Consider the following 20,869-nt stretch of genomic DNA (forward strand, 5'->3'; position numbering starts at 1 on the left):
TTATTTCTAATAAAATAACTTTTAACATGAATGGTGAATTTTCAGGGTGTGTTTTTTACAATCCTTCAATACTGTACTTTTATATTGCTATTTTTAATAAAAGTATATTATTTTGTCAGCATACTTTTTTGAAGGCATTAATGGATCTCATGCTTGCAGTTGCATTTGACATAATGATCTGGGAGAGTTTTTCAGTCCTTCAGTGCAGAGAACCTGCTGTACAAGGTGCTTAAGCTCTCTAAAGCACACATGAAGTCCAAATCTGGAAGTGGATGTGTTTACAAATCCATGATTCACAGGTTGTGAACTACTGGCCTCTGAGCCTCTACTGCTTGTACATGGCATAGTGAGCACTATGTACATACTGCTGGACAAAGCATGAGGGCAAGCCTCATTTTCTGGCAGGGCTGCAGGTAGCTGGCTTGGTGGAAAGTACATTTCTATAAGTTTACCTAAGCACAATGTTGAGGTCCTTGTACTTTAATTGAGTATTTACATTTTTCAGCTTAATACATATACTCCACTATAAGTAATGGCTGCTATAGTATCTGGTAACTTACCAAATTAAGATTTTACATTTAAAAAACATGATAAATTCATAAAATAAACCAGATGTCCCCAACCCTCTCCTAGTTTTCCTGTTCCCAGACCTCTTTCAAAAAGCAGTGTCTACTAACTAATGTCCCTGTTTGTTATCTTCACCATCATCTTGACTGTACACACCTGGCGGAGATCTGCACTTTATTGAGCTCACTCTTTCAGTTAAATTAGACAATTTAACGAGAAAAGTTAAATTAACAATCTAATAATGTGACAAATAATAATATATCAGCTGCAGGGGACATTTTACTGCAGAACGAGTACTTTTGGCTGATAATACTGTTCTTTTCCTTAAGTAGAATTTTAAAAACAATACTTATAATGGAGTATTTCTGCATTGGGTTATTGGTACTTTTACTTAAGTAAAGGATTTGAATACTTCTACCACTGCAACTGCCTGCACAGTCTCTTTAAAAGTTTTAGAATTAATTGAATCCTAGCTTGTCATTTGGGTGCGAAGGAATGTAATAGGCTCAAACTGTTACCAATATCTTCCTAACAGAGCCTTTTAGTCATTTGACTTCACTTTATTTTTAAGAAATTTGCCATGAACTCTCCTGGGAAAAATATGTCATTTGTGTGCCTCTACTGGAAACTAAGGCAGTGTAACTAGATTTATTCAGCTTTTGTGAAGACTTTCTGTTGTTTGTTTCAGGACACACTTCTCAGCTTCTGATGCTAGTAGCAGAACATTCATCACTTACTGGCTAATTCTTACATACTGGAAGATACATGAACATAAACTGGGACAATATAGCTGTCAAAGGAATAGAGATTGTAAGGTAATAACCTCTCGATAGGGGGAATAAAATCCATAAACTGACTTTACCATTGAGAACACAGACTGTATGTATATACAGTCTATGGTTGAGAATCACAGAAACACTTTCCATCCAGCCAGCTAACAAATCGCAGTCAAGCTCACAACAACTTTTCTCAGAATTTTAAATTAGTGGTATGAATCAGTGAATTACAAAATGATTACTTAAACCCAGAAACTTTCATACACAGAACTTGCCCATACTTAAGATTTGATGATACAAATAATGCATGAAAAAGTAAAACTCCTTGTAAAAACTACAGATAAGACATTGATTTACCAAAATAATAGTACAAAACTTAGCACCAAGTATGCCCCCACCAGAATGTTCCATGTGAGAGTTTGTGTTGACAAGGTGGCACAAACCTCCTGTTAACATATCTTACAAATGTTAGTGAAAACCAAGGATAAATTATGATAGAACATATATTAGGATAGCGATTGAGGAATATTTTGAAGTGTGTGAAATATACTGTATCTATCTAATGTCTATCTGACATCTCTAATCTCTCTAATATATCTAATGTCATTTCTCAAGTGAACCATCGAGAAGCCACAAATTTCAAATGATACATATGAAGATGAGCAGCTGACAAGTTCATTTAACCACTCTGTTGCCTTGGTGACAGCGAGGTCAGGCTTCAGGTATGTCTAAGGAACAGCTGCACTTTCCTCAAGGACAATTCAACAACGATCAGGTAATCATGTTAATACATCAAATTAAAAACGAAAAAGGTTTTTTATTAACAGTTTAGAAACACAACATTGTTTGCATCTCTCATTCCTGACTTTTTGTTTTCTTCAGTTCCCCCCTCCAAATGATCCAGAGTGCTGCACACATATAAGCACACAGCTGACGCAAAGTCCTGATTCAAATCCCCCCCAGCCCCTCCCTCCCAACCCAGTTGGAAAAACAGCCCCAACATCTGAGCAAGAATCTGCACCACAGGGTATGTCGAGGTAAAGAACAGTGACAACACTAATACACCACCTCTTCTACGACGTTTAGCAGCTTATGAGACTTTGAAAACATGTCACCGGAACACATTCAAGCACTTTTCAAAGATTGAATTGGCATCAGTAGAAAAACTAAGTCATACTAGTTCATCCAGCTGGGTCAGAAGAGTGATGAAAGTAGCAATGTGGAGACATGGTTTAAGTGTTTAAATATCCCTATTTGGCAGCTCGGTTTTATAACTAGTCCACACATACAGGAGCACCTGAGCTGTCCATCTCCAACACTACCTGCTGCATGATGCAGCTCTGTAAGGAGCAGTAACAATGCTTCTGCTTCTATTCATTCAATAATTAAAAAAAACTCTACATGCTGGTGGTGTGGTTTATATATACTTCAGCAAGATTGTAATGTCGGGGCTTCATCAGTGTCATCAAGTAAGCATACCAGAAAACGAAGTGAAAGTGGCTTCTGACTGAGGGACACACCTTCAGTAGTTACACTTACAAAATAGGTAGTTCCACGTTCATACTGTTACATAAGATGTATTCTCCATAAATGACATGTATTAGTAGATTTTAGTCTTTCTAATTTGACAACCACTGTTGAGTTACTGCTTCTAAAAGCCCACTCAGTAATTGCAGTATGACATTCCAAATTGTGCCATGCCACACCATCAACAGTTATGATGAAGACAGATTTATAGTGAATGCTATGATTTACCAGATTAAAGATGCTTTCCATTCAAATATTTCTGTTTTTGTTTTAAATATTCCACATGTGTGTGTTTGTCATGTTTTCTACCACTACTAGTCTACAATTTATAGGCCAAATTCATTCACAATTGAAAAAAAAAAAATCTATTATGGGAGAATCCTCCAAAGGGCCTTAAACCAGCTGCAAAGCCACCTAATCCTCTGTTGTGATCAACACCAACAAGTTGTGCACTAACTCAGCGGCTATGAAGTCAGTAAAGGATGCGGGCGTTAGGACAAATACTAACCTCAAAACAACACACCATGGTTGAGGATACAGACACATGAATCATTCATGAATGACATATCAGAGTATAACAGCACTCATCTTTGTCAAATGTTCATTTAGTTATTTCAGTGGCCAAACACGGTTACACCTCTCTGTATCAGCATCGATGTCATCATTTGTTGTACGTGGAAAGTTATTTTGTCTTGACCCAGCATCTGTCATGGCACAGATGTAGTCTTGGGATTTCTATTTGTTAAACTGCTTCTTTGTGGTGTATAAGAGTCCATTAAAGACAGAGGAGATGAACAGCACAGGAGGTGAAGGGGGGAAAAGATGAGTGGTCTCCAATCCTTATCCAATCAGCTTCCAGCAGTTCAACAAACAGGGACATAAAGACAAAAAAGAAAAAAATGAAAGAAAAACAAAACAAAAAAAAAAAAAAAAAAAAAAAAAAAAAAAACTGAAAAAAAAGCGAGGGGGAACTTGAACATTTATACACTGTCAATAAATATAGTGATTTTTTCTCAGTTCCAGCTGTTATAATTCATCCTCTATGTGGTTCTCAGGTTGGGCCTTCTCCGTTGGTCCTGGAAGTGAGGACAGGAAAGGAAAAAAATGAATATTGTGTTCATATGATGTGAGATTACATCAACTCAGCTCATTAGTACAGAAAAGCAGAAGCTCTGCTGAGTAACTCAAACCCATGTTTACTGATTTAATAAGGCCAATACAAGAAGCTGTTGCTATGGTAAAGCCTGTTAGCTGAGGCTGAACCGGTGTGACATTTGTAAAAGGCCTTACCTGCTTTGCTGACGTTAGAACACTCATTTCATGTCACGCCTCATTGTGACTATGACAAATACTTTCAAGGGCATTAGCATCATATTTGAAATGTAACCTAGTAAATTAATTCTACTGTGAAGCCATGGCTGGGCACCTCATTCCACATCTGTCCTGACAGTGGAAGAAAAATGGGCTTCAGCTTTGTGTTCATCAGTTTCTGCACCAAAGACTGCTGTCTTCTGTTACTGGGACTGAATTTACCCACCGCCGTAGGCTACTGATGTAATAACTTGTCAAAATGTAAAATTAAAAACTCTCCTTTAGATCAGATATGAATGTAATGCAATACTATTATATTACGGTGCATTATTTATTACTTTTGAACAGGCTTAACAACAGAAACACAATCTATCACAATCTTCTAATACCATGATGTTTTGGTTTTTCTTTTTACTGCTCATCATCCAGAAGTCATCAAATTTCACTTTCTACTCTGATTACAAATTGTAACTTGTGTATTACAATTTTATGTTCCTTATTTGAGAAAATCAACCATTTTCATGTGTAAATTACCAGAGTTAGTGTACAGATCAACATATTTATGTATTCCTACATAACTTTAACTAAATCTGTGAGTGAACAACACATTACATCTTCCTCAACAAACAGACAAAATTCTTTTAAAGCTTATTGTAGCAGCTGTAGTTTATTATAATAACCACATTCTTTATGAGTTGGCACCCTGGAGGGTTAATAAGCTTATAGCTATTCACTGATTTGTGTCTTTACATTATTACTGGAACAGTTGAGTTCATTCATTTCTGTGAGTTCTAAGCCTTTAGATTAATATTGCGTCACATTTAAGGTGTTTCAATTATTTTGTCCATACCCTAAAGTTCTCCAGCATCATCAGCTACTGGTTTGGCAGACCGACCTGTAGTTGTTGTTTCTTCTGTGGGCTGTGATTGGCTGTCTGAGTCTGTGTGTGTGGTGCTCTCCTCAGTGGGTGGGGCGTCGCCCGGCTGCACCTCCTCTGGACTTTCTGTATTTGAATGAATATATTAGAAGGGATTTTATGCCTTATTACACTTCTAACTCTTCATATTCATAAGAGAAGAATAACTTTTCAATGGCACACGTGATGACCCACCACTCTTTTTGTCTGTGCTCTCCTCTGTGGGAGGGATGACTTTCTCCTCGGCTGTGTTGTTGGCCTTGCTGCTTTTATCAGAGCTGGTGCTGTTCTTGGCTTTCGCTTTATCCTTCGGCTTGGCGAACTTGGCCTTGTTGAGCAAGTAGTTGACCTCTCGATCCAGCAGAGCCAGCTTGGACTCGATGTCTTTGGACAGCAGGATTGGCCGCTCCTTTGGAGAGCGTTTCTCCTGCTCGGCTACGGTCTCGTTCTTCCATGTCTGGAGCAGACAGAGTGTGTGAGGGAGTGTGTGGATTCATTTATAGGTTTAAAAGGGGCACTCTACCAATTTAACAGGTCAGTTACAAGGAGTACTGCCCAGCCTGTCATAAGATATCTTCTGGGGTTCTGGAGCAGCTTTCCAAACTAAGCAAATAACCCAGATGATGCCATAGTGATGTCATCTGCAACAGACAACCTGCAAGGTCACCTGGAGGTCTTTAACCAGGTAGAAAGGGTGTAAAGAAAGACGCTTTTGAGTTTCATTATGGGAAATGTAGGATCCAGTGTTTTTGGAGCTTGACCCATCTTAAATATTAAAAAGTGGCATATCTCAGCTTCTGCTTGAAATCTGTCATCATGTGATGCAACTTCATGTAAGAGAGATACTAAAATTGCCGGAGTACCCCTTTAAAAATGCTGAATGAATAAGAATCATCCACAGCTGGACTCAGTAGTGTGATGACAGCATGTAAACATTAATGTATTCACCACCTACCGTTGTCTCATTGATGACTTTTTCTAACATATTCAGCTCAACTTCTGTGAAGATTTGGTCATCCTCTGGAATCAGTTTAGCACTCCTTTGAAAGAAAAAAGAAATAAAAAAAATCAGTCCACAGAAAACTACTGAACCTCCACCATATGTCCACCTTCCTCACACCTCCTGCTCACCTCAGGAAGAAGCTGGAGGTGTTAAGCATGCTGTCCAGAGCGGCCAGGCGGTCCGGCCACTTGCGTCGCTCCTCCACCCTGAAAAACATGTCCTTGCACAGGCTCTTCAGCTGAGACAGCCTCTCTCTCAGCTGCTTGGTGGTGGCTGCATAGCCGTCCTCATCCATCCACGCCGATGCTTCACTCAGCTTGGCGGAGATCTGCTCCTTCTCCTCCTCTGACACCACCAGCTGGTATTCATCCTGGTACAGTTTGTCCTGGAGAAAAGAGTTATTGTGTGTGTTTTGGGAGGAGGCTTTGATGAGGTGATATGTCACTATTGTATCACATGTTCTCTTCTGTCTTGCATATCATATCATATGTCTTTAATATCTAGGATTTATGATGCCTTCTATTCCCTTTAAGCTTCACTGCAACTTCCTTCCAAAACAGAACAGAAAAATATTCAGAGATCAAACAGAAAAGCTACAAGTTTCAGATAGCTTTGGTTGCTCACCTGCGTCTCAAAGATAAAAGCTTCCAGACTGTTGAGTGTCTTTTCTCTTTCCTGTTTGGCCAAGTCTCTGTCTGTCAAATCCTGCAGCCTGAAAAGATACCAAGATTTGTTTACAGCTGATAAAACAGAGACCTAAAAGAGACAAGAACTGTAAATAAATGAAAATAGCTGCTTTACTTCTTTTTGGAGGAAGCGAGATCATCAGCAGAGGGGTTAAGGACGTCATTGATGATGAGCTCCACTGTGATGTCTTCAGAGATCTTGCTTTTCTTCTGAGGCTTTGCCTTCTTCTCCACCTCCTTCTCTGCCTCGGCAGTTTCTGCTTTCTCTCCTTCCTTTTCCTCCTTCACCAGACCAGATAAATGGTTACTTTCAATACTAAGTCTTTCTTTCTTTAATATAAGTATGACCTAATAACAGTCCTGACCAGGGTACAGCTTGACACCCTGCAGTGTATAGTACAGTGTTTCTCAGAGAGATTACATGTGACAGGATCTTACCTTGTTTTCAGTCTTGCTGCCTGCATCCTCTGTCTTCTCCTGGCTTTTCTCCTCTCCTGCACTTTTCTCCGGTTCATCCTGCTTCTTCTTGGCAGCCTCGTCCTTCTGGCCCTCGTCCTTACTGTCCTCATCCTTGCCGTCATTTCCAGACTCTGGAGGCACTTCCTCCTCATCCTGGACATGATCAGGGAGAGATGTTGGCTACAATCTCATGCCAGGCGGGAGCAATGCAGCCCGACACTGTTAAGCTGTTAAGAAAACAGTGTTGTGTCATTTACAGAGCAGCAGTTACCTGGACAGGTTCGGTTCCATTCGAGGCGGGTTCGGAGGATCCTCCTCCAAACAAGGTAGAGATGGTGTTTCCCAGTTCTGAAAGACAGCAAAGTGTTGGCTCGGTTACTGAATGAAGACTCACACACAGTACTACAGGATGTAGTATTGCTAAAATCAGTACAGGATAAACATGCAGTACTTTCACAGCTTTACTGATGAACCTTGTTGTAAACACTGGTGCAATGTGTCAGTCAGCTGATCATCTAACTGCTGTTCCTGTATCTTCACTAATAGAGAGTAACAGAAGAACACTGTTGATGCATCACAGTGGATCAACAGCTGTTCTCTATATAATAATGTAATGTAATGGCTGTTCTGAACTGCATTCAATTGATGGTTCAGCTGAGGGCAGATGGTATAATGATACTCAAACTAAATAATGGAATGATAATAGTTTGGTGAAGCTGTTTACATAATCATATCAGTGACACAGCAGCACTGTAATGCATTTCAAGAACACATGAAACACCACTTTAGCTAAAAAGTTGGAAAGGAAGCAACGACACACAGGAGTAATGAAGGCCTGCACTCTGACATCTCCCACGAAACCAGGCAGAAAAGCAAATTATAACTGACTGCTCTGATGTGTGCAGAAGTGTGTGTGTGCTATTCTGTAGCAGCCTGGTGTCACTGGAATAAGATTTAATCAGGGCAAACAGAGTGGACAGCTGTGTGTAATGGCACTGTGTTAGAATGCAGAAGGGTGCAGATTCATCAACATATCTGTCCTGCTGCCTTCAGATGCTGCAGAGATTTAATAAACTGAAGGTGAAGATAATGTAAGAATCAACCATATTCATTCATAGATAATACAGACTGATTTACTGAGGTCTCTGCTTTAGCCACAGACGGGCAAAGCGAGTTTCAAAGTCAGGAGTCAACTGTCAGAGCAATGCTTGCGCTGGTCGTCGTGCTGCCATGAAAATAGGGCCTGACATGTCCCTTCTCTAACACTGATTATCATTTTGGACAGCTGAGGTTACAGATATTACTTTACAAAACCTACTAGTTAATGTAGATTCCTCTTCTTTCTCCTCCACAATAGTTTCAAAGACAGACTCCACCTGTGGATGAAAATCACAACAATGAAAATAGTACTTGACTGATTGGTAAAAGTCAAAATGTTTGGATTCTGTGAAGTAACTCCTTTTATGTTACAGCCCACAAGATGATGTCATTTTTTTCTGCTGTGTGTATCTGAAGATCCTGACAAAGCCTGGCGTTATAGTACACGACATGTACATGTTTGCCTGTGTTTATTCCCTTGTTGCATTATGTGATTATGTACGAATAAATCCTCTAATGTTTGGTTTTTTTCTTTATTAAATCTCCTTTGAGTGTTAAGCGCATTTCTTGGAGTCAAGTGTTTTTGGCTTTGATAAGCCTCACAAACGCCATGGCAACCAGGAGAGACACTGTCCAAGTCTAAGCCGATATGTCTGACATAAGAGCGAGTACAGACACTGTCCTTAAACAAAAAGGAGTTCAATCCATTATCCACGTACAATGTTGTTCCTTTCATATCTGTAGCAAGTGATACTTGTTTTACAGATTATATGTGCTGATGTTTTTTTTTCCTGTGGAGCATGTTGCAACTGTTTCTCTCAGACTGTTTTTCAAAAGGCTAATTTGATTGTGTGAATGTTCAACAAGCTGATTTGATCAAAAAGTCGAACTGACCCGGTCCAGCAGGAGTACTCCACTTTCATCCATGTTGAAATGGGCTTTGATGCCTTTAGACTCAGCATCTGTGTGCTTGTGAAAGCTGGTGCCCACTCCAGACAGCTTGACTGTGGTCAGGTTCAGAGAGCCAAATGCACTGCAACACATGACAACAAGGGGGCTAACAATCAAATATATTCAAATCAGGAGGGAAAAAAGTGACAGGTGTGACTTGATGGATCAAGGTTTTCTGTAAACTTTGGACTCTCCTAGTTGGCTTTTTATTTCTTTTCTATTCTTTTTCATTCTTTTTCTAGTCCAAAATGTCATGAAAACGGTTGAAATGATCCAATTTCTGTGCAGGATTTTTATTCAGGAAGCAAAAAAGTGCTTAAGCAAGCAGCTATCCAACCTGAGGTCTTCCTGTGACAGGAAGCTGAGGTCGCCATAGTTGATGTCGAAAGCAAAGTCATCAGTGTAGCGGTTGAATGTAATGACCTTGCGCTGGGGGTACGGCGCCATCCTCTGGAAGAGGATACGTTTGTTGTGTTTTACGGTTTTGGTCCCCTCTTCCTCCGTCTCACGGGTGAACTCCACCTGATGGAATTAAAAAACATTCAGGATGTATTTTTAAACCCAATTTTGCAACAGTGAATTTTCATTTTGTTCCTGCTTAAAAAAAATGACTAATGGTCCCAAAACGGATGTGGTCACCTTCCTCACTGAGTGTTGTTAACATACAGATGATCACCAGTTAACCCACCAGGGATTCATACATTTTTCTAAAATGATGTTGATGATGACCAAATTCATCAGGAACCAGTGAACCTGCACTGACCTGAATGGGGAAGACAGCTGCGTCTCGGACCAGGAAAGGTTTGACCTTGAAGGCCTTGCTGAGGGCAGCAGCCTGGTACACAGCGCCCATGGCTGCTGCTTCATCTGCATTGATGTTCTTCCCCAGCTCCTCTCTGCATGGAAAAACACCCAACCATTACAACTACAGCGATGTGGAGGAATGGAAATCTTTATTGACATGGTTTAAAATGTAAGTTAGTCAAATGAGAGCAACACCTCTGTGGTTGACACTTACTTCCCCACAGCTTTGAGCAGCACTTCCTGAACTTTGGGGACACGAGTGGAGCCACCAACTAAAATCACCTGCTCAATTTCATCCTGTTGGCACAAAGAGGAGCTCACATTACTTTACATCCTTTACTTGATGACCAGTATTTAAATTAAACAAAGAAAAAATAACAAGTTAGCAAAAACAAGCAATGAGAGTAGAGGCCCAATGGAGTATTATATAGTCAAGATAAAAGAAATAAAAAATTGACAATGGATGTTTTCATGAAAACATCAGGACCAATGATGGAAATAAATCCAGGACTTTATCGTTCTATCCTGATAAAGTCTGATATGTTGTACTTTAATATATGAGTTGTCAATAAACCTTAAATCTACTTGTTCTTGTTTTTAATTTTATGTACCTTCATTTTTGTTCATAAGTAGACTGTAGACTTTGACATAATGTTATTTTATTTCCTGTTCATTCTTTGTACAGATGATTTGTGTAACAGATGTAGTGGGTGGGGTTTTATGTATATGTCCATGTTGATCTGTATGTGTTGACTGTTTTATATTATTGTATTGTTTAATTTATTATCATTATTATCACTAATGTAGTTTGTTTTATTTAAATGTTGTAACTTATTTTCTGAGGACCCCTCGAAAATGAGATGGTTCATCTGGAGGGGCTTATCCTCTATTTCAATTCTGAAATAAATAAATAAACATAAACGAGAAGGCAAAATAGCTGCCCCCTCTCCAAACCCAAATACCCCCCAACAACATAAAAAATAGCACTTTCTTAATAGTGTGATGTCTGGTAGAACAATTCATTCTTACAGTGATTCTCTTAAAGCCCCCTTCTCATTATGTGTTCTTCTTATTGTCAGCTTGTTATGTGCTCACCCTAAATCTGACTTAAACATGTGGACATAACTAGTTTGGAGCCAGTGGTGGTCCAGTATGCAACTCCAGTGCACATACACTGAGAATGGACTTTTCCATTAACTTTTTTTTTGTTGTATGGAGTTTTATTAATTAGTATTAGTCTTAAAACATGCCTGGAGGTCATCTTTAAAATGCTTGAGCCTAATTTTGTTAGGAAATGGAATGAGAGGGCTTCCAATGGCTGACAATCATTCTTTTGTGATAGATTTGTCCAAGACTGTTATAATAAAAGTCATAAGTGTGGGACCACAGGACCATTCCATATGTACAGTATATAGGGGTTTATATGTTGACATGACTGTCCTTTTCTGTCTAGCTTTTCTGTATCTTGTGTCTGCAAAGACCAACAGTCAGTTCTCCCTGCAGGGATCATTAAAGTTTCATCTTATCCTGCCATGTGGGACGACCTGTTAGAGACAGACTGTTCTGCATGCAATGAGAATACTGACCAGCTTCATTTCTGCAGCAGTCAGGGCGTCCTGCACCGGCCGAGGCACTCTTTCAAACAGATCAGCACACAGCGCTTCAAACTCAGCTCTGGTCACTTTAGCTTTGAAGTCAATGTCATCCATCAAACCTTCCACCTGAAAACACATTTATTTTTTCACTGCAATGGTCCTGCATCACAATGCTCAGATGATCTAGTCAGTAGTGATGTTGTAAGTCTGCGTGCATTAAGAATCTGTGATGTTTCAGCTCTTCAAAAAGTGATTTTCAGATTTAAAATCTTAACATGTATGCAAGTCTTAAATGTGACTTTAAGAACTGTAGTATAAATCATTTTCCAGGGCTGCAGACAACATGACGATGGGATGCACAACCATTAAGATGCACTGAGGGTGGAGAGCTCACATTGCTGGACTCACCTGGCCCATGAAGTCCACATTTGCACTTAGCACTGTCTTGAGCCTTTGAGCCTCTTTTAGGAGCTTGGCCATGGCCCGGTGGTTCTCCCTCACATCCTTCTTACTCTTCTTCTGCTCGTTGAACAGTTTGGCCAAATGGTCCCGGAGTCTCAGGTCCATCTCAAAGCCCCCCAACCCACGGTCAAACCTAGGACCAGAACAAGAGAACACCTAAGTCTGCATGGATGCTTATGAAGTTATTATGAGAACTGAATTGCCATTTTGAAATGTAGTTTGGGAGGTTTTAAATTGTTAGATAATCAAAAGCGAGAAACATTTGCAATCTTTATATTTGAAGAAGCTCCAGAATAACCAAACACCCACATGAAGCATCTCTAATAATCCCATATCTGTAGATATTAAGAGCTTTAATGGCTCAGACAGGCATGTATCAGGAAATAAAGAAATCACAAACAAAACACTGAATCACCTTTACAAGTGATTTATATTACCACACCACACACAGCTCCTGGTAGATGTTCAGTGTACCCAAAATGAATTTACCATGTATACTAAATTTACCTTTACTGTACATTTACTCTCCACTTTGGAGAAGGAGAAGTCAAATTTTGAACTGTATTTAAGTGTAGCACATACTATATATGAGATTTTAAACCCACAGGTTTCACTGTTATATCACGTCATGTTAAGTATTCCTCTCACGGTTCTGATGAGTTCTTGGTTGTAATTAAGAACTCTGCCTCTTCCACATTAACATGCATCTAGCTGATTGGAAAACCCAGAGTTAATAGAGCCAGGTTGATAAGCAGCTTCGTTATACTGATAATCCAGGATCACCAATGTCAAGCTCAGTGAAGCAGGTAAGCTAAAGAGAGCCGAACTCGGCTAGAACAGGCTAGCTGCGGTTTCATCAGCACAACAGATTTGTACTCCTTCCTCTTATCTGGAACCACTTGTAAGTTCTTCCTGTCTTAACCTTTAAAAAAAAAAAAAAAGGCACATTTATTTTCATGTTTGCCACAAACCACATGTTAACATCTGGTGTGTAGAAAAAAATCCAACCAAACTGGCCCAGTAAGGCAGCACTAACTAATGTGAGACTCAGTGGGAGCTGTCTACAGTACAGACAAGGCTTGTAGCGTGTTGATGCCAGTATTACACCTGGAGGACATCTGCTGTGTTTTCTATAGCTACACTTCAGCTGGAGATCAATATCTCTGCATGTTATGTCTGTGGTCGGTTATCTGGATGTGTCTTCCTGTTTTTTTTAAGTTTCAGAAAGGATAGAGAGAGCCAAGATAGTAAAATCTTCAAAATCATCCTGTAGTGTTATTATACTGTGTGATGCAGTGTTGCCAGTCTTCAGAGAATCTTCTAATATGTACATGGCTCAGACTAATATCTTAAAGACTTAATACAGAATGTTCTCAGATTTGAAGTGTGTGTTAGTGTCTCCAAAAGCCAGAATAAATGAGTTCCTAACTCACATGCTGCAGTTGTGTAGATTAAGAATTTACAATGGGTTGAAATTTACATTGGATCTGTTAGTGTTACAGATGCATAAAACATTCTGTACTGATGTTGACAATTAGACTCATTTTGATGAATGCTCCAAACATACAGTTAATACCTTTAGAAACCTGATCAGAAAGGTCTTTCCATGTTTATAAGTCATGTCAGTAGAGCTGGAGCACTGACTGCATTTTTCCCCTTTTTACTTTTCCTTCTACTCTCCCTCTATTCACCAAAATGTTTTTTTCATATCTTCACATATGGAGCCCCAAAGTGTTCAGTATAATAATATGATATAGTAATCACATGAATAAATAAAGTAAAATATACAATATAAGTAAGAACCAATAAATTAGGATAAAAATCATACTCAGTAAAACTCATTGTTATGAAATGTTATTTCATCATAATGGTATAACATTTCATGAAATTGAGTTTAAATAATTATAAGATGTTTTTTCACCCTCCTCATTCATAATAACTGACTTATATTATACTTCCTTTTTATTTCATTACAAGCATTTTATTGTAATATTTCCCTTTTCATTCATGGCATTTTTCCTAAAAAACACAATTTCATAATCACTTTTCATGACAGTGGTGTCTCCAGTCACCACCCCCTCATCTCTTAGCCAATCACATGCCCCAGTCTAGCTCCAACTAGCTCCTGTTAGCGCCGACAACCACAGAGAAAGTGGTTTTGCTTTTCAGTGTTGTGTGTCTTCTCTGAGCAACATCTTTAGAATCAAAATGCTACTTAAATAATTCTGAATTAACCAGCTAGCTTACGCTGCTCACACCAGCTCTTTGCTTTAAACGTTGAGTTGTAATCCAAGTTTATAAGCAAACTGAGCTAGCTAGCTAGCCGGCTCAGTAAGTAGCATGTGTAGCATTTAGTGGCATTGCAACCAAATGGATACCCGTCCCCCTCAACTTCCAAGCATGTAGGAAAACCTACAGTGGCTGAGAAACTTGTGAAAAACATAAAAGGCCCGCTCTAGAGCCAGTGTTTAGTTTGTCCGTTCTAGGCTACTATAGAAACATGGCGGTGCAACATGGCGGGCTCCGTGGAAGAGGACCCACTCCCTATGTAGATATAAAGGGCTCATTCTACGGCAACAAAAACACAACGATTCTTATTTTCAGATGATTATACACTAATGAAAACATACTTATGAATATTATATTCCATTTCTGCCAAGTCTGTTCTGCTAGCTGCCACTAAATTCTACACACTGCATCTTTAAGCTAAATAAAAGCAGATGCTAGTTATGTCTGTACTGTGTTTATCTGAGGCAACCTTAAGTTGGTCGAATTACTTCTGCATTGTTGTTGATGTAGCTAACAGGAGCTAGCTACGTTTGGTATCACGAGATTTGTGAAAGAACATTTATTTATTTAATAGTGAACATTTCGGTGCTCCATGTTCACACAAAACTGTACTCCTGACTTAAAAAGGATGTCAAACCCCCTAGAAGACAAAGCAAGATTTTAAATAAATATCAATGTGCACATATAAAACTGCCCACATCACCACACCATATTTCAAAACCTCTTTCAAACAACAGGGCTGATAGTGAGAGACAGGTCTCTGTCCATTAGATAGAATCAGCACTTTGCTTATATTAGTGTTCTCAGTGGTGATGCCACTCCTCGGATCACTGGACTCACCCGACACCTCGGATCTGCAGCTGGGGCTGGGTGCCAAACTCCTTGGTTTTGACTGTCTGATATGTGACGATGGTGGCAGTTGTGCTGCCTGAGCCCATATCATAAAACATCACATTCTGAAATGAAACAAGATCAGAGTGTCAGCGATTTGTTGTCGCTTCTCAGTGGAGCTTGATTTCCCACAAAGTTAAAGACAGATACATTCATGTCAACATGACCTCATGATAAAGCTGCTTTGAACAGCCTACGAGATTCTTATTGAGTAGTATACAAGTGTCATCTTGTAGATGATAAAGCCTGTGAGATTCTATAATTTTGTATTTTGTTATCAAATCCCTTCAAAAAGACCAAAACCAACAACGTGTTAGTCCATCTTTCAATACTTTCTAAGTGCTTTACTCTGTCTGTGGCACTCAGCCTCAAGCCCATTAGTTGCTACTGAAGATGTACATTTTATAAAACTGTTCACATACACTGTACAGTACCAGTCAAAAGTTTAAACACCCCTTCCCATTCACTTCAATGACAAAGTGTGTCCAATTTTTGACTGGTACTGTATACATTCACCATGCACTTTATTAGGAACACCTCTGCAATCCAATACAACAGCTGTGCCATAATTTCTACTTTTAAGAAGTTTATACATTTTAACTTTTTGCTGACATTGTCAGAAAAGTGATAATAATATATGATAATAATAATGCATTTAATTGTACTTTACTTTTCATTCACAATAAATCTCAAAGTGCTACAGTGTTAAAAACATAAAGAAAAGAACAAGAGTTAGATGAAAAAGAGGTTGCTGGTGGTTTTTGAGGTGGTAGTGGGTGGTGGTGGTGCACTGGAGTGCATTATATTGAAAAGTGTTCCTAATATTTTGCCCCCCTCATGTATGTTAATGGATTGGGCAAAAACTGAAAATGTATAAGCTTCGTAAAAGTAGAATATATGGCAGAGCTGTTGTATTCCATTAGATTGCACAGTGAGTGTATAGTTAATCATTTCCTATAACAGCGATACCTGTTTATAGATCAGTTCATTGCTGGTTTTGGTCTTTTCATGAGATTTGTTGACATTAAGAGAAATACCGAATATGACCAGACTCATCCTCTAAAGTGTGTATTTGGACGTAACGCTGAATGTGCACCTTGACTGTGTTGTCGATATCTTTCCTCCTGAAGACCCCATAGTTCAAGGCCACGGCTGTGTTGTCGTTGATGAGCTGAAGGACCTTTAGACCTGCCATCTGTGCAGCCTGCAGGACTGCCCTGCGCTCTGCCTGGTTGAAGAAGGCTGGGACGGTGATTACTGCATCTTTGATTGGTTGTTCTGTGAGTTTGAGTCAGGAGGAGTGGGAAAAAAAAGACAAATTAATATGCTTGACATCATTTCATACAATGATGCATCTTGCTCCATGAGCAAACTGACCTGCAAAGTCCTGAGCCAGTCCACAAGAATAATTAAGCATCATCCCAAGGAGCTCCTCAGGTGTGTACTGCTGTTCTCTGAAAGAAAGAAAAAAGCAGAAAGACTATGTTTCTTTCTATAACGTGTGGATAACTGTTTTGCAGGTAGTAACTTTGGTACTGATGTTTCCATGACAACTTCTGACCAGTACCCCCTGATCGGTCATGTTATTAAAAACATCTGTGATGGTCAAAGTGTTTTCAGAGGTGAAATCATTACAATTATGGACATGATAAACAAACCACTCTCATGAGTTGTGAGGTCAGGGGAATCTCATGCAAACTGATTTTAAGACTCAACATTATGAATAGAGAAAAAGTTCATTATCACCTCATACATTTATTGTATGATGGTAAAGCAGGAGACAGATAATAAGACTTACTGTGAGTTTTTAAAGTAAACGGTGTCTCTGACTGGGTCCTCCTGCAGCTGGTGCTCAGGGAAGTGTTTCTGGTAGAGCGCCACCTGGAGGTTGTCGTGCTTCTTGCCCAGGAGGCTTTGCAGGTGTCTATAGACAGTTTTGGGGTTCTTCACAGACTGAAATGCATGCCATACGCAACAATTAATAGCATACAAGAAGAAGATCGATATTATTTTGAGGTGAGTGTTTGAACTTGACTGAACAAATAATATTTCCGCATATTTTTTCCAACACAAGTTGGGAAATTTGAGAACATGTCATACCACTCCTAATGCACTGTCTCCAAAAAGTCTTTCATTTTCTTTCAAACACACAGCAGTGGGTGTTTTCCTCCTCGACTCCCTGAAGAAAAACACAACAGACATATGGTTCAACCCTGACATGTAATTTTGCTGTATTAATTTGACTTACTCTTGTACTTTGTCTGCGCATTAATTTTTTCATATTCAACTTGCATTTCAAAAGGAAATTGAAAATGCGGTGAGGGCATTTCCTTCAGTTACATTTCCTCTAACAACTAAGCCACTTGTGCAAACTCACTGTACCGTGATGAAGACAGCTGAACAACGTGAAGCAGCGCACAGTTATACTCACTTGTTAAGAACAATCTCCATCGGCACACCGGGTTTCACTATCGCCATTTTCATCCACTCACTGCCCAGGTCAACTGACATGACAGCTACAGTCGCTGCAAAGACAAATACATGTGTAAGACATCCTCAGAGTTCAGAGTTGCAGTATTGATTCAGCTTATCTATTTCCAAACACTAATAAATAAAAGCTTTAACTATTCACTGGTGTGCCAATCTTGTAAAAATGTGCTGTAACTAAACAGTCAGCCTGGTATGTTTTTAGCTGTTAAATCTACCAACAGTGCTTCATGTTAGAGAAACATGTCAGTGTATGTTGATGGATCATATTACCTGTGTGAGAAGGCAACATTGCCAGAACAAGGCAGAAGAGAGCAACCAATGCCAGCTTCCTCCCCCCCATGATGAGCTGTGAAGATGAACAAATGTAGAAAACAATATAATCGGGTGATTTTCGCAGATCCTTACTTGTCCATATTTGCCCATTGTGCTAAAGCCTCAGCTCTGAAACCTCATCACACACCACCATCAAAGCCAAACACCTTTCATCTCCTGCTTCTCTCTGTCCATCCACCTGCACTGTGGAGACGCTTTCTCTCCAGCTCTGTCGCTCCAGTCATAATGTGCGAGCAGTTACAGTCCCGTGAGTTGGTGGTAAAAAGATGATCTTCATTTTGAAAAGCCAAACCTGCTCTCCCTGTTTCTGCTTTTACATGCAAGCTTGGTTTCTTCACAAGTACAAACAGGGCTAGTTGCATCACACTCATTACTCTGATCAATGTCCAATCACCGTTTATGTTTCCTCACAGGTGCTAACTTCAAGTGTGCCACTGCCAGGTAGTGCCATGGCCTTTTGCCCAAGGATATGCAAAGGATCCAATGAACCTGACCCCACCCACAGAGGTGTAGACAATTTGAAAACACGTGGCATTAATGCCATTGTCAGGCTTTGATGTTGGCTAAAGCTTTAATATCTACAAGGAGCCACAGAATCTCTGCACTTACAGGAGAGTGTGTGCTTCGTTTTCAAGGGTGCAGAAACATACTATAGCCAGAGCTTAACATTAGGGTTGAGTACATCAAAAAACTGAATTGGTGTTTGTGTTTTGAGGAGAGAACAACAGGCGATCTGCACAGAAACTTCTAGCCCCCGGTGAGGCTGTGACGCACGAATGCAAAATGGATGCATAAGTCAAATCCTCATTATTAAAAAACACCAGGAGCAGTGTGTTGGTTTCTGGAAACCAGTGGATGTACAGGTTAACTACAGGATAACTTACTGATGTGTATTATACAGGTAAACACAACAATTACTGTTTAGCGTTACACCATTAGCCATTAACCTTTCAATTCAAATGCAGCTGGATACTGTGGACCAGCACTGGACCTTTGCAAACACAAAGCCAACACTGTTAAGCAGGAGGAAATAGCTCAAAGAAGAAATTGACAGCTACTGTTAGCTAGCTGCATGTCTGACACCATCAATAAGAAAGCATGATTGACACACTATGCTGTGGGAGGAACTTACCTTCACTCCGCCGGGACAAATGAAACTGTGAAGGGGCTACCAACAGGGTGTACTCCTCCGGGCGGCTTCTGAGATTAGTTTTGCTCTTTTGGAGCTGATTCTGAGCCTCTTTGTTGTCACACTTGGTAGTTTTTAGTTCCCCTTATCACCGGCTTGCTCTCGGCAGTCGGGCCCGGAACGCGGCGTCACCTCATTGGATCCACTGAAGCCGCTGCTGGGACAAAAACTGACGTCAAGGTCAACACAATACAACATACTGTTTCCGGTTAGCATTTCAGAACACATGCACTGTGAACATGTAGGTGTTTTCGACTAAGATTTACTTTGAGGAACACAGGATTCCCAGCTGGAAATTAATAAGAATGTGAATAGGGAATGATTATAAATATCAATATATATATATATATATATATATATATATATATATATATATATATATATATATATATATATATATATATATATATATATATATATATATATATATCATATTGCAGCCCAATGAGCTTTTATAGTCTTAGTCATAGTATGACTAAGACTAGATAGTATTTATATATATACATATATACTTTTCAAATAAATATATGTATATTTTTATATTTTGTTGTTGTATTTTATACATCTTCTATATTTATTTACTGTTTTTACTGTAATGGAGCCTGGCAGCCAAAGTATTTCACACAGTTGTACTTGTATAACCGGAGTGATAATAAACATCTTGCATCTGGAACAGACACACAAAACAGACAAATCAGTTAAACATGTTCAACACAGGGTTGTAAGTAACTACCAAGTGTCTTAGATTTAAAAATAATGTAATTTCATAATTACAGTACACTTGTTATTTGAGCATTTGATTACTTGTTTTGGCGGTGACAATTTATGCGATTTTGTTTTGAAAGAAATACCCCCTGTATCCGGTAGCTAAGCCCGTCAATCGTGCAACAACTAGCAATGACCGTCAAACACAAAGCCCGCCCACAACGCTCCACGCACTGCCTCGTGATTGGTCCACGTGAGGTGAGTGACTTCGTGAAATGATTTTTGGCTGCATCCAATTGGTCCACGTCCAGATGGTAGGCGTAGCCGAATGACGACATTTCCAGGTAAGGCTGAAGAAACCACATGCCTATTTATAAGTAACTGATTTAGTTAAATGTTTATTTTATAACATTATTTTAAGTGAACTTAAGGTAACTTGAATAAATGCTGTATCTCATTTACTGTTATACTAACAATTTTAATATTATAAAAATGCCTTGTTCAGGAAAACACCTGGCCTCTACATGGGTATTCTAAAATCAACACATATTATTATTATTATTATTATTATTATTATTATTATTATTAGTAGTAGTAGTAGTAGTAGTATTAATATTATTATTATTAATAATAATAATAATAATACTAATAATAATAATAATAATAAAATAATTTTAATTTGTACCACACTTTTCATTCATAGTTAAACTCAAAGTGCTACAGTATTAATAACATAGAACACACAACATAAACACAAATACTAAGAAGGGTTAAGATGAAAAAGCCTCCCTGAATAGAAAGGTTTTTAAGTCTAGGG

The 20,869-nt window shown here is 39.1% G+C and overlaps 1 protein-coding gene across 2 annotated transcripts; it reads right to left on the reverse strand.

The window, feature by feature from the left end:
• Positions 1-2,140: 2,140 nt before the first annotated feature.
• On the reverse strand, positions 2,141-19,512 carry hyou1 (hypoxia up-regulated 1). Of its 2 annotated transcripts, none has more exons than XM_042431641.1 (24): positions 19,291-19,512; positions 18,096-18,171; positions 17,767-17,860; positions 17,436-17,514; positions 17,134-17,288; positions 16,713-16,789; positions 16,432-16,613; positions 15,285-15,400; positions 12,102-12,288; positions 11,685-11,819; positions 10,313-10,395; positions 10,058-10,190; positions 9,632-9,816; positions 9,238-9,376; positions 8,564-8,621; positions 7,517-7,593; positions 7,225-7,398; positions 6,902-7,068; positions 6,725-6,812; positions 6,229-6,485; positions 6,053-6,137; positions 5,293-5,554; positions 5,077-5,184; positions 2,141-3,946 (listed from the first exon to the last, which is right to left on the reverse strand). In XM_042431641.1, the coding sequence occupies exons 2-24, from the start codon at positions 18,163-18,165 to the stop codon at positions 3,897-3,899; spliced, it is 2,961 nt and encodes a 986-aa protein (XP_042287575.1). In that variant the 5' UTR covers positions 18,166-18,171; positions 19,291-19,512; the 3' UTR covers positions 2,141-3,896. The 2 variants fall into 2 exon arrangements, with proteins under 2 accessions (XP_042287575.1, XP_042287576.1); XM_042431642.1 differs by having other exon boundaries at positions 5,032-5,184.
• Between the last annotated feature and the right edge of the window lie 1,357 nt (positions 19,513-20,869).

The sequence above is a fragment of the Thunnus maccoyii genome, chromosome 13 (assembly GCF_910596095.1).
Source record: "Thunnus maccoyii chromosome 13, fThuMac1.1, whole genome shotgun sequence".
NCBI lineage: Eukaryota > Metazoa > Chordata > Actinopteri > Scombriformes > Scombridae > Thunnus > Thunnus maccoyii.

Excerpts from the sequence above, each read along its gene's own strand:
- hyou1 (XM_042431641.1), bottom strand. The coding sequence starts at position 18,165 with ATGGGGGGGAGGAAGCTGGCATTGGTTGCTCTCTTCTGCCTTGTTCTG. Across the intron at positions 16,614-16,712 it reads ACTGGCTCAGGACTTTGCAG|AACAACCAATCAAAGATGCA; the intron begins GTCAGTTTGCTC and ends TCAAACTCACAG. Across the intron at positions 6,486-6,724 it reads CTTTTATCTTTGAGACGCAG|GACAAACTGTACCAGGATGA; the intron begins GTGAGCAACCAA and ends TCTTTTCTCCAG.